We start from the raw sequence: 12616 nt of genomic DNA on the forward strand, positions 1-12616 counted from the left end.
ACGCAGCAGGCTGGGTATTCCATTCACATCATTGGCATCAGGAACCATATTCACGAGTAACTATCTGAGGCTGCTCGCTCGTGTAAGAGATCATTTTAAACAAACAAGAATTCTTCTCACATAAAACAGAATGAGGGAAATTGTACATCTTCAGGTGGGGCAGTGCGGTAACCAAATCGGAGCCAAGGTAAGTTAATTTTCTTAATTATTTGTTAAATTCTTTTGTGGCCATCATCAGTAGACATATGTTTTTTATTGTCTTCTTTTTAATATGTAAATAAATTATGATAAGCAAAGAGAAAACCAGACAATATTTTAACTGTCAATGGCTGAGCGACCTTGGAGTACGTTCATGGTTTTATTACTGTTTCCAGAGCATCAGACGACCTGCCTGATAAAGTGCTTGTTATTTTATAGGCCTTACACATTTTTCACTACTGGAATTTCACCAAGTACAATTGGTTGACGTCTCTACTGGAGTGTTATATATTTCTCACAACAAATATCAGTCATTTTATTTTGAGCTATTTCCTGGTCATTGATCACTCTATATAGTTTCATATTTACTTTAAGTTATTTACTCAAAAGAACAAGTTAGTGTAAGGATGTGCCTATTGTTTCACATTACGGCCGGCTAGTAGGCCACCTACTTTCAATAGAGAACCACGTGGACAGACAGGTATTATCATGGTATTATATACTTGTACACTTCACCAGAGATGACCAGAGGGTGTCCACAAAAGGTATCATTGTGCATTCCTTGGCACGCAGGCAAGGAACTACACAATCTCCCGAAAAAATTCCTTTTTTAGTTGTATTAGCAACTTCTGCACAAAACAAGGATATCATGCAAATCTTGTGGTGAGAATCCCTTTAAAATCGTCCCTCGATCTGTCCTTGCTATATCATTATGCTCTGTTGTCTGTGTGTGTGCAAGATGTACTTGGAAAGTCCTGTCTTATCTGCCTGTGTCGCTGCTATTCTAAGCTTGTGACGTCATTATGACTGCTGCACAGCATGTATCTACCCATTGTTCGTTCACTTACGTCGAGACTAGTTTAGACATGATCATGTGCATTTACATGTGCACAGTACACGAATGTACACACGTGTATGCCTTTTACATGTGCGTGGATCATTATAAATTCAATGTCAGTTGGCCTGTCATCATCAGTAGGCTGCACCATAGAGCTCTATGGCTGCACGTACACCCCTGCGGCCTTCTCGTTTTGTAGTACACTCGAGGAAGCTTGCTATAAATGTATGCCAGACTCGTGGGAATTCCATTCACATATTCATTTGAAGGAGCGCATATATAGAATTCAAGGCTCTCAAATGTCCATGTTTGAAATCGTTCCCTTTTCCTTCTTAGTTGTACATGCAAAAAAAAACGCCGTCTCTTTGTGGAGTCAGACCAAATGTTGCTGTTTGGAATGTGTCTCCCCCCCCCCCCCCCTTTTGAGCTTTGAGATGTTCTTGCATGTTCTTCATGACAAATTTGTTAAAACACTTCCCTTTTGTGGAGTTTTACACAATTTGTGTTCTACAAAAAAAAAATACCCGAATATAATTATGTCACGAAATTTGTTCAAATTACATACAAAACATGTGAATATCTTAGGCCTTTCTTTTCATAGCTCATTAATTTGTTTATTGTGAATTTATTGTTCAGTGCATTGATAGGCCTGGTGTCTAGGATAGGTGCGCAACTCTGTATTAGTATTACTACTATTTACATGCAGCTAGCCATAGCTTGCTCTAACAATAGGCCTATTTAAAGAAAACAGCTCTACAACAACAAAGCCCAAAAGCACCTAATCTGAAAGCAACATGCCCCTTTAAAGTACTTGTATGAAGGCCTACTGTGTTCTTTTGAGGCTCAAGGTTGCCATTGAATACGAGTACTATTGCATAGTGATGTGAACTGTCCCCACAGGCTTGTACTTTCACACACAAAGCAAACCAGAAGAAAAAAAAACTCAAGCGTAAAAACATGTTGTGGTTTTTGGATAGTGAATTGTCCACTGCTTTGTGCAAAAGATATGAGGCTTTGCAAATGTGGAGGAAATATAAAATTACAATATAACGGTACGAGTCGTGTTTTTGAAGTGTTGATTTTGCTTTTTGGTAAAAGAAGCTTATTGTGAAAGAGTTACCAGTATTACAAACAGCTTCATTTACATCTACAGTGTTTTCTTTTTCACTTGTTTTTATTTTGTTTTTATTTATTTAATTTTTTTTTTGCTGAGAATTTGTGGGCGTAAATGTTAATAGTCGTTGAAACTAATTCCGTATAGTTTTAAAACAAAGCACAATTATAAATAGTAACATAAAATGTTATAAATAACTGTTAAAATAGTTCGCTCTTTTTAAAAACCGTTTTCGTCCAAAACATAATTCTTAAAAAAAATGCAATTTTAACTCTTCCCCTCAATCTTCGGTGTTTACTGTTTTATTTATCCATGAGAATTTCTGGAGTCTAATTAGGGCCGATATGGAGAAGACTTGTTGTAGAAATAAATGTTGGCTTGAATTAAAAGGCCAGGCAGGGTGAGTGTCCACATGTTTTAAAAAGTGGGTGTGAATTTTGGGATCGGTCAGTAAAATTCACAGAAAAAAAATACCTCGGTGATGCTATATAATGAACGTCAACGGAGTGCATGACTGTACTAAGTGTTATGCAGAGTAGCGATATTTCCATAGTGACTCATCCGGTAATACAATCGTGCAACTCATCATGCAGCCGATTCCAACGCAGCAACCACATAATGAAAGAAACAAAAAATCTTCAAGGCTGAGTGGTTTCAAAATAACAATTTTTACGTCTTAATGGCGCTGGACACGTTTGGTAATTATTGTCAAAGACCAGTATTCGCACTTGGTGTACCCCAACATAATGTATAAAATAACTAACCTGTGGAAATTTGAGCGCAATTGGCCTCGGCAGTTGCAATGCAAGATAATAATGAAAGAAAACACACTCACTTTGTGAAGGCTTCATCAAGCCTTTTATTATTTGAGTGAGCAAACCTGTCTCTTTCTCGAAGACTACGTTACTTCAGACGGAGCAGTTTCTCACAATAATTTATACTATCAACAACTCTCCATTACTCGTCACCAAGTCAGTTGTTATACCAAAAATTATTTTGAGTAATTACCAATAGTGTAAGTGCCTTTAAGTGGATTCTGCTAATTGCTCCTTCAGTGTGTTGGTTCCACGTTCCGCCAGCTTTTACTGATGTACTTGTTGATTTGTTGATTGTGTGACGTCATAATGGAGCTTGACGCACCTGCCACGTTATAAGTTGTTTTGTAATAATGGTCAATACAGTCATTATGTTTATGTCACACTCAAAATTCAATGACCATTACAAATCACTTGGTAAGATTGAATTGAAGCACATGCAGCTGTTGGTGTAGAAACTATTTCGACTGAAAGGATTTCCAGTTAATGATTTAAAGGCACTATGGATACTATTGGTAATTACTCAAAAATAATTTTTAGCATAGAAACTTATTTCGTAAAGAGCAATTGTTGATGGTTTTGAGAAACGGCTCCCTCTGAAGCAACGTAGACTTTTAGAAAGAGGTTATTTCTCAGTCAATTAAATAAAACACCTCGGGCCTGGAGCCCCAAGTTGTAGACATTGAAAGCAACAAGGTTGTTTTTCTTGTATTGTTCCCGCTGGCAAATTCGATGACCAATTGATTCAAAATTATCACAGATTGTTATTTTATGTATTTAGTATACAGCAAGTGAGAATTCTGGTCTTGGACAAATACCTTAATAAAAAGTTTTTGTGCATTTTTGTTATCTTAATTATCACTTTTGTTGTAGGGGCCGTTGGGTCTCTGTGCCCACCACCGCCAGTACCCGAATGGTAACACCCGCGCCTATACTTCACACGTTTTCCGTGGTCTTTTTTCAATATTATGGTATAATTTGACACCCGAAATGGCAGACCGTAGGGCATGCAGTTTGAGCCCCGTTGATTGTGGTTTGGCACTCCCCTCTGTGAGCAATTTAATAGCCACACTTTACTCGATCGAACCATGGAGCTAAGGAACTATGTACTCCAGTCGATCTCGTGTGAAATTAACTGTGGTAGTTCGTTGATGCATCATGCATCAATACATAGACCATACACAATCCAAGTTGAAACCCTTAGGGGAAATCCGGTACAAACAACTTTTTGTTGGGTTCCTTACTCCCTAAGGGGATAATAACAAGCAAATCCAAATCGCAAAACAGTATGAGAGATTTGAGGGCACCGTGCCCCTTCAAAGTGCCACACACAGTGGGACTGGCGGCCGAGCGCTAAATGACCATGGTCATACCGTATACTACTTAGTAGTACCACTGCGGATACGAACAGGCTGGCCCAATTTCATAATAAAGCTGTTGTTCAGCAGAAAATACTGCTTGACAAACTTCTTTGCTAAACAAAAAATTAGTGGGTCACCAGCTGCTGCATGCAATGCAAATCAGAGTAATTTTGGCTGGTAACCTATTTTTGCTAAGCGACTACTCTGAGCTTATTGCAAACTTATGTGCTTACAGGCTTTATGAAATCGGGCCCTGTGCAAACCATTTCGGGAAGTTTACATCCGCCCTAGAGAAGGAAGTTTACTCTTTTACAAGATCCTGAGGATCTAACCTCTTGATAACATTTTGACCTATAGACCTACTTTGAAAGTTTTGAATGTCCTATTATGATAATGCGTTCCCAGAGTTAACGGGATTCCAAGCTATAGACCTTTATCATGCTGCCAACACCTTGGTCATGTTCATCGTATTGAATAACAATAAGGAATGCTTATAATTATTTGAAAATAGGAACCAGACTATTTTGTTCTTCCAGCCTCGGATTGGTAACAGTGATATTAATGGGAGAAATTAAAGATGGCTGCACCGTGATGAAGGTCTATAGCGACGGTCGTTCAGTTTGGTGTACAGGGTTATGAGCAAAAGTAATGAACCACCGAATGCGCAAAATTGGCGAACTAGAGCTTTATCTCCTAAGTGTTGGAACGAAAAAAATAAACTCATGTGTGCCATTTCGGCAAGCAATTTTTTGTTGCTTGCTGAAATGGCGTCCAGTGAATATTCCACCTTTTAGCCAGTTGTACTTGCGCGTTCGGCGCTCTAAATATCTTTAGAAACTCTCGGGTCATCATTGACCCGGATGATGGGTCCCTTTGACTTTGAGCCTGATCCACTTATGAGTGCGTATGACACTTATAAATCTGTGTCAAAATGACCCAGAAAATTATTCAAACTTAGGCAGGATCCGAAGCATAATTCCATTTTAATGTTGACAAAATGAACTAATTTGGCTTGTAGACCAGTGCCTGTGGCCGATTTCACAAAGATCTTAGATTGGTCGTAACTGCAAATCAATCATAGTTGCTAAGTGAAGTGTGATGTCACAATACAAATCACTATGGTGATACTGAACATTTGTCTTGCGATGAATTTTATTGCTTTGTGAAATCGGCCCCAAAGATATGTGACCGGGGAACAACACCCCATACAACCACGACGCGGTAACTAATTGACTTACACTGACATTTTGTTTTCTCCTAATGTTGCATTGCAGTTCTGGGAGGTAATTTCTGACGAGCATGGCATTGACCCTACCGGCACATACCACGGCGACTCAGACCTGCAGCTAGAAAGAATCAACGTGTACTACAATGAAGCCACCGGAGGCAAGTACGTACCCCGTGCCGTGCTGGTGGACTTGGAGCCAGGCACAATGGACTCGGTCCGCTCCGGACCATTCGGTCAGATCTTCAGGCCGGACAACTTCGTCTTCGGACAGAGCGGAGCTGGCAACAACTGGGCCAAGGGTCACTACACAGAAGGAGCTGAGCTTGTAGATTCTGTTCTTGATGTTGTACGCAAGGAAGCAGAAGGATGCGATTGCCTTCAGGTAAGTTCAGACCACACACTGCCACATTTTTCGGTCAAGCTGTCAATATTATATTAGCCGCTGCTTATATTACTCCAAAGTTTAAGCAAAAAGTTCTTAAAACTTAAATCCGTGTCAAAAGAGACCCATAATTCTACCCCGATTAGCTTGACTCGGAAATGACCCAGCCTGACCCAGAAATTGGTCAGGCCCACTGGATAGGACCCCAAATCAGGGTCAGTTCTGACCCGGGATTCAAAAGTGTAACAAAAGTAGTGAAGGAATTATCGGTGGTCTAGGAAAATCTGTCCCGGTGATGCTGTCCTCCTTCTTGGAAAATTAACGATTACTGAAGGAGGTTACTTTTTAAAAGAGGTCGCTACTATACCAGAAACAGTTATTTCACACAGTTTTACCATGTCTTGTGAGACAGACACTCCTGCCACAGCAGTCTTTATATGTCATTTCGAGAGGTAGTAGGCATACGCTAAAGTTCAAACAGAACACTTCACTTTTTTAATATGGACATTAATTTTGTGTTTGTATTTTTTCCATGCAGGGGTTCCAACTGACTCACTCTCTTGGAGGTGGCACTGGATCAGGCATGGGAACACTACTCATCAGTAAGATCCGTGAAGAGTACCCAGACCGCATCATGAACACATTCAGTGTTGTACCATCACCCAAAGTATCAGACACCGTCGTGGAACCGTACAACGCCACCCTCTCTGTCCACCAGCTCGTCGAGAACACAGATGAGACATTCTGCATCGATAACGAGGCACTATACGACATCTGCTTCCGCACTCTCAAGCTGACCACTCCAACATACGGGGATCTCAATCACTTGGTATCAGCCACCATGAGTGGTATTACCACCTGCCTAAGGTTCCCCGGCCAACTCAATGCTGATCTGCGCAAGCTGGCTGTCAACATGGTCCCCTTCCCCCGTCTTCACTTCTTCATCCCCGGCTTCGCTCCCCTTACCAGCAGAGGCAGCCAGCAGTACCGTGCCCTTAGTGTACCAGAGCTGACCCAGCAGATGTTCGACTCTAAGAACATGATGGCTGCCTGTGACCCGCGTCACGGCCGCTACCTGACCGTGGCTGCTATCTTCCGTGGACGCATGTCCATGAAAGAGGTCGACGAGCAGATGCTGAACGTCCAGAACAAGAACAGCAGCTACTTCGTGGAATGGATCCCAAACAACGTCAAGACTGCCGTATGTGACATCCCACCACGTGGACTCAAGATGGCCGCTACCTTCATCGGCAACAGCACCGCCATCCAGGAGCTGTTCAAGCGCATCTCAGAGCAGTTCACCGCTATGTTCAGGCGTAAGGCTTTCTTGCATTGGTACACTGGTGAGGGTATGGATGAGATGGAGTTCACTGAGGCTGAGAGCAACATGAACGACTTGGTGTCCGAGTACCAGCAGTACCAAGACGCTACCGCTGAGGAAGAGGAGTTTGACGAAGAGCAAGAGGAGGAAGAAGATGTTGAGTAGGCTCCCAACCAGTGCCTGGATTACAGAAGAGTCTGCAACAAATCATACCCTCACAAAATCCAAAGAGAAGATCAATAAACGCCAAAACACCAATCGCTAAAATCAAGAATACCGACCCCTTTAGGAATGTGGGACTCATGAGACGCTAGGTGGCAGCAGACTTATACCAAGTAAATCCGTTGTTATTTGTAATGTGTGCATGCTCAGAACTACTTAACAATGGAGGTTTACCTAGTTAGTCTGCTGCCACCTAGCGTTCAAAAGTCTCACATTGAAATCTAGTTGGGTCGATTGTAATCAAAGCAGTGAAAGTATCCGAGTTTACAATAATTTTAAAATCACAATAAAGCTGTAAGTTTATCTTGTCCTTTCCTGTACGTGTGTTTATTAATTTTCACAATGACTTAATGTTTTGAAAGTATTTGTTTTCTTCTTCAAGATACTTTTTATTTTTTTTCTCGCTGGTGAAGCAATATTTCTCAACCAGCTCTAAGACGATTGGGATAAAGAATGTTGGCATACCATAAACTCTGTCATTAACCAATCAGGGTTTCAGCTATGAAGCCCTGTACTGTGTATTGCAGGATATTTATTAGTACTATCTTTTTTAGTTTATAAACACGTTTTCCGTTTTGCTTATTGAAATCAAGTGCAACGCAGTCTATTATTTATCAATTAATTATTATTTTATAAGGTACATGTTACACAACTAAATGTCTTTCAAGTGAGACTTGAGGGGGGTTGGAAGGGTACACTTTTGAACCATGTGCTTAAAACGTTGCAGTGAGGTCCGCTGTCGATACATGCTGACACGTCCATCCGAACCACATCGGACACATCAGTAAAGCTCACACGCCATGATATCCTAAATTAGACCATGCCACACATCCACACATATCAACGTGGAATTTGGATAGGAGGGGGCAAGACAATTGCCAGATTCCTTTTTATACCAAAACGAAAATGGGCTATCGGATCCATCTCGCTAGAGGGTTTTGAGTGAGTGGTAGTGGAAACAAGTAGACCCGAATGTATAGGACTTTAATGAATTAATAACAAACATGAACAATTTAGGCTCAACCGGGGATAAACATCACCACAAGCAGATAGTAAGACCAAAAAACAAACAAACAATAATATTTGCAATGTTTTAGAACAATCAAGTCTTGGTTATACGATACCCTGTTTTTACCTCATTCACAGAGGTAGTCAGGGAATTAGGTCAAGAGAAGTTTTTTATCGTGACAATCTTTACACCATTTTAAATTATGTGCAAAATCCGTAAACAGTAAATTAGTATTTTTTAAATCTTACCAATGTTGTGCCCATCACCCTTTTAGTTTCATTAAAGCATTCACTAAACAACTACATGTATATTATTTTATTGCCTTAACATTGTCGACACAAGCAACAGCAAAACGACGGCACGAAAACAACTCATGAATCTTGCCTATTTTTATGCTTCGTGCCAATTTTGTGAAGTGTACTAAACAAATAATGGCAACACAATGTTCGGACATCCCTATGTTCCGAAACGTAGTATAATCCTAACCAATCCGGGCGTTTAACACGATTGGTTTACGGAACATAGTGGTGTCGGAACGTAGAGCAATCACCATCGTTTATTGAAGACTTGTATCCTTTGTAGCTATGCAATGTAGAACAATAAAGCAGCCAAGGGAATCACGCTATTGTTTTGAAATCATGTTTTTGTTGTTCTTGGTTCCGGGATGGCCGGGCAGGGGCTAGCTTTACCTTTAACACCTCCTTTTCCCTCAGGAATTATAATTGGTTTTATTTTGGAGGCCAAAGGCAGGGGAGATTTGGGCTACAATAATCCCGGCCACAGATGTTTTCTCGTTACGTTCAAAGTGGCTCTCATTGTGCGGTCTGCGCTGCAAATGGGGAACTTTTAGGGCGCTTGGTGGCAGCAGACTCACCATGATTTAATATTGTTCTTAGTAATTTGCGCATGCTCAGAACTACGTTAACGATGAAGATGTTTCCGATATGTCTTCTGCCACCTAGCGTTCTTAAGGGTTAACATTGAGTTGGGAACAGTAGGGAGCGTTGTCCTGCAGTTTGGCCGGGACGTGTGTTTCCACCCAATTCTTTTCTTCTTTCAAAACCAAACTGAAGTCCGACGATGAGCACTTTAGTGTTTTATTGGGTGTGGGCAATTCAAATTCCTCACCGTTGTCCATTTTGTCTGTCATAATAATAGCCTTTGTCCCATGTGGGTGGGTGGGGGGGGGGGGGGGGTAATAACGTAGAAAACCATTAATCGAAGTCTAGCGCACGTATCTACCAACAATGTACTCAAGGCGCTTATACACGAGTGTAAGTTATGCAATCCATTCCGAGTCCCAATTGTAGCTAGGTTTACAAGGTACTACGGTGCATTCAGCAGCCACAGCCAGGAACCCTGCATCCACAAAATGGGATGGGCGAACCCCTTCTCTTTTCGATATAAAAAGTGCACTGGGCTTTTGGCTTTAACGCCCCATAGAAGCAATGGTTAAAATGCCTTGCGGGTCACACGGCTTGGGATTCGAACCCACTCTGCTGCTGACCAGAGTTTGCGCCGATTCTGTGCTTCGGTAAGCAGAGTGAAATTGGGCTTGATTAGTATGAAATAAAATGAACAAATGATTTTGAATGTAAATCGAATTGCCTGAGTTACTAGCGCCCTCTTGCGGCTAACTTTCGCTCATTGTCGAACGTCAGGTCAGATCAAGATCAAGTTTGTCTGCCATGCCAAAGTTGAATGGTGCGGCAACGGGTCAATTATTATAAACGTCAAATCGTTTGAACTCCAAATCATGACATTTTACGTTTAGTTTCCTTGTGGTTTTTAATTATTTGATAATAACATCGACATTATAATTACGGCCGCTGCAGTACACCGTACTACCCCGTACACAAAGTTAATCAAAATGAGTAATTAACAAATTAACATCCCTTGTATGATTTAAAAGTAATTTACAAGCGCTTTTATATAATTATGTTTAAATCTAAAACATAAAAAATATTAATTTTTGTTCCTTTTTATAATCCTTTGGAATATCACTCCGTTATCTTCCTTCTACCAGTTTTCACGGTATAATGCCTTTTTCTTTGAATTGGGAAAAAATAATGATGCTCCATATCATCAACCGATACCCTAATTATCGTAATTTGTTCATATGAAGTATGCAAACATTTATTAAAACTTGATGGACATTGAAATGATCACACACCGATCTTCGATGACTTCAACTGGCCCCATTTGTTTTGAGTTTTTCCTGTTTTCACAGCAAACGAGAAAGTATGGTTTCCCGGTGAAGCCATACATGGAAGAAACATCTGCAGTGACTACAAGTGTTCTTTGAGACTCTGTGTATGACTCTTTAGCCAGCAGTTGTCTTCATTTTATTCAAAATATCTTTTTATTAAATTTTTAAAATTACCATAGTAACTTGCAACAAAAATAATAATAATAATAAAAAGTGTGAATAATTACGGGCTTTCAAATCTGATTTTTCTTTATTTTTTTCTTTATTTTTTTCTTTATTTTTTCCTTAATATTTATAATAAAGCGTATAAATAAACAGTGACAATTGAATCAACAAGCTGATGTTTAAATTTTAATATTAATAATAATATTGATCGGAGGGTTAAAACAAAAATCTCAAAAAATATTAGAAAATGATATAAGGCACATAGCTTCTTAAAGCCTCTGTATTTTTTTTTCCAGAATGCTCAGCAAAATATTCAGTCACATGATTTGATCATCATGAATTGTGAATTGAAATAGTGTTTGATGAAACTTTTTCGGTGGGCAAAATATTTTTTATTAGGCCTCAACATTATGACATATTTTTGTACCTGGTAGAAATGCCTAAAATACAATTTTTTTTGCATTTACAAGTGCAAATAACCAGTGAAGCCTTACGTGTTTCTAAGTTTTGGTCAAGGGAGAGGAGACTCTTTGCTTGGCAAATAAAACCACACAATTGTTATCTACGGACTGTTTACATCGCGCACAGAGAGGTAAAAGATTTCGGGACACCTCGAAAACAGAACCTCCTATGAGTATACGTCTTAGCGATTATGTTGCACATCTCGGGAGAACCTTGGGGCCTTTAATAAACCACGTAGGCTGTGTTTCCAGCTCCGGTTAGGTGCTGTCATGGGGAGGTGTCCGGACATAATCCGTTTTCCTGCATTAAACGGAGCCCGCAGCCCGGAGCGGAGTTTAGAAAACGCCCCTTGTGAACATCGTACGATACTGTCTGAGGTAATCGATGTTTGACGTCTATGATGTGAAAATAGTGTATTGAATACTAGGAAAGCAGACTATACACTGTCACGCGTCCACGTTGCCTTAGCTAATGAATGTCGCGGTGACACTAGAGAGTTAGCCACATACACGGTGCACATTGGTTGCATAAGGACAGACGATTCTATTTTCTATAATATTATAAATAGATAGGTCTTTCTCGTACAATCTTCACCATTGGTTCACAGCAAATTTAGGAAGGCTCAGAGATTTCCAGTCCAGTGAATGTTACCGGAGGAGGATAGTGGTCGGAGCAACTCGCATTCAACCCATTCAGTTCAGTTCACAATATTGCGTTGCAGTCAACGGAACTTGGTGATTATACATTCTTGTTTTGTAAGTCATGTCAGTTTGTGCCATGGTTTGTGGGGACTAGCCCCTTTTATCTAGGGTAAGGGTGTTCTAGTTTGGATTTCACAAAGAGTGAAGACTAGTCTTAGCTCAACTAAGAACGAGTTACTCGTCCTAACCATGGAGCTATAAAAGGACTAGCCTAGCCCACCTTGTTGAGCTGTAAATGGCTCCGCTTTTAACATCAATCAATGGCTCCGCTTTTAACATCGGTCTTCTCATCCGAGACCGATGTTAAAAGCGGAGCCATATATACAGCTCTACAAGGTGGGCTAGGACTAGCTATACGTGTTTAATAATGTATACTCTAGCTATAGGACTACTACTGAGTAACCGACCCCAGGCCTTTCATTTTTTAGCCCCACCTGTGTCGTGTGGTCAACCCTCTACGTAAGCTTACATGTAGCTTGTTGGCCACACCGTGATGAACGAAGTTTCTTTCGTGAATTTCAATATTTTATACCACTTAAAGTTAAAGGCAGTATAGTGTAGAGTATCTGGCAGTAGGGCAAAATCTACCAT

General features: G+C 40.4%; 1 protein-coding gene across 1 annotated transcript; it reads left to right on the forward strand.

Moving 5' to 3' along the window:
• On the forward strand, positions 1 to 9108 carry LOC139942536 (tubulin beta-4B chain-like). The gene is made up of 3 exons (XM_071939363.1): positions 1 to 187; positions 5601 to 5936; positions 6475 to 9108. The coding sequence occupies exons 1-3, from the start codon at positions 131 to 133 to the stop codon at positions 7420 to 7422; spliced, it is 1341 nt and encodes a 446-aa protein (XP_071795464.1). The 5' UTR covers positions 1 to 130; the 3' UTR covers positions 7423 to 9108.
• Positions 9109 to 12616: the final 3508 nt, after the last annotated feature.

The sequence above is a fragment of the Asterias amurensis genome, chromosome 10, assembly GCF_032118995.1.
Source record: "Asterias amurensis chromosome 10, ASM3211899v1".
Taxonomy (NCBI): Eukaryota; Metazoa; Echinodermata; class Asteroidea; order Forcipulatida; family Asteriidae; genus Asterias; species Asterias amurensis.

Excerpts from the sequence above, each read along its gene's own strand:
- LOC139942536 (XM_071939363.1), top strand. The coding sequence starts at position 131 with ATGAGGGAAATTGTACATCTTCAGGTGGGGCAGTGCGGTAACCAAATC. Across the intron at positions 188-5,600 it reads GTAACCAAATCGGAGCCAAG|TTCTGGGAGGTAATTTCTGA; the intron begins GTAAGTTAATTT and ends GTTGCATTGCAG. Across the intron at positions 5,937-6,474 it reads AAGGATGCGATTGCCTTCAG|GGGTTCCAACTGACTCACTC; the intron begins GTAAGTTCAGAC and ends TTTTCCATGCAG.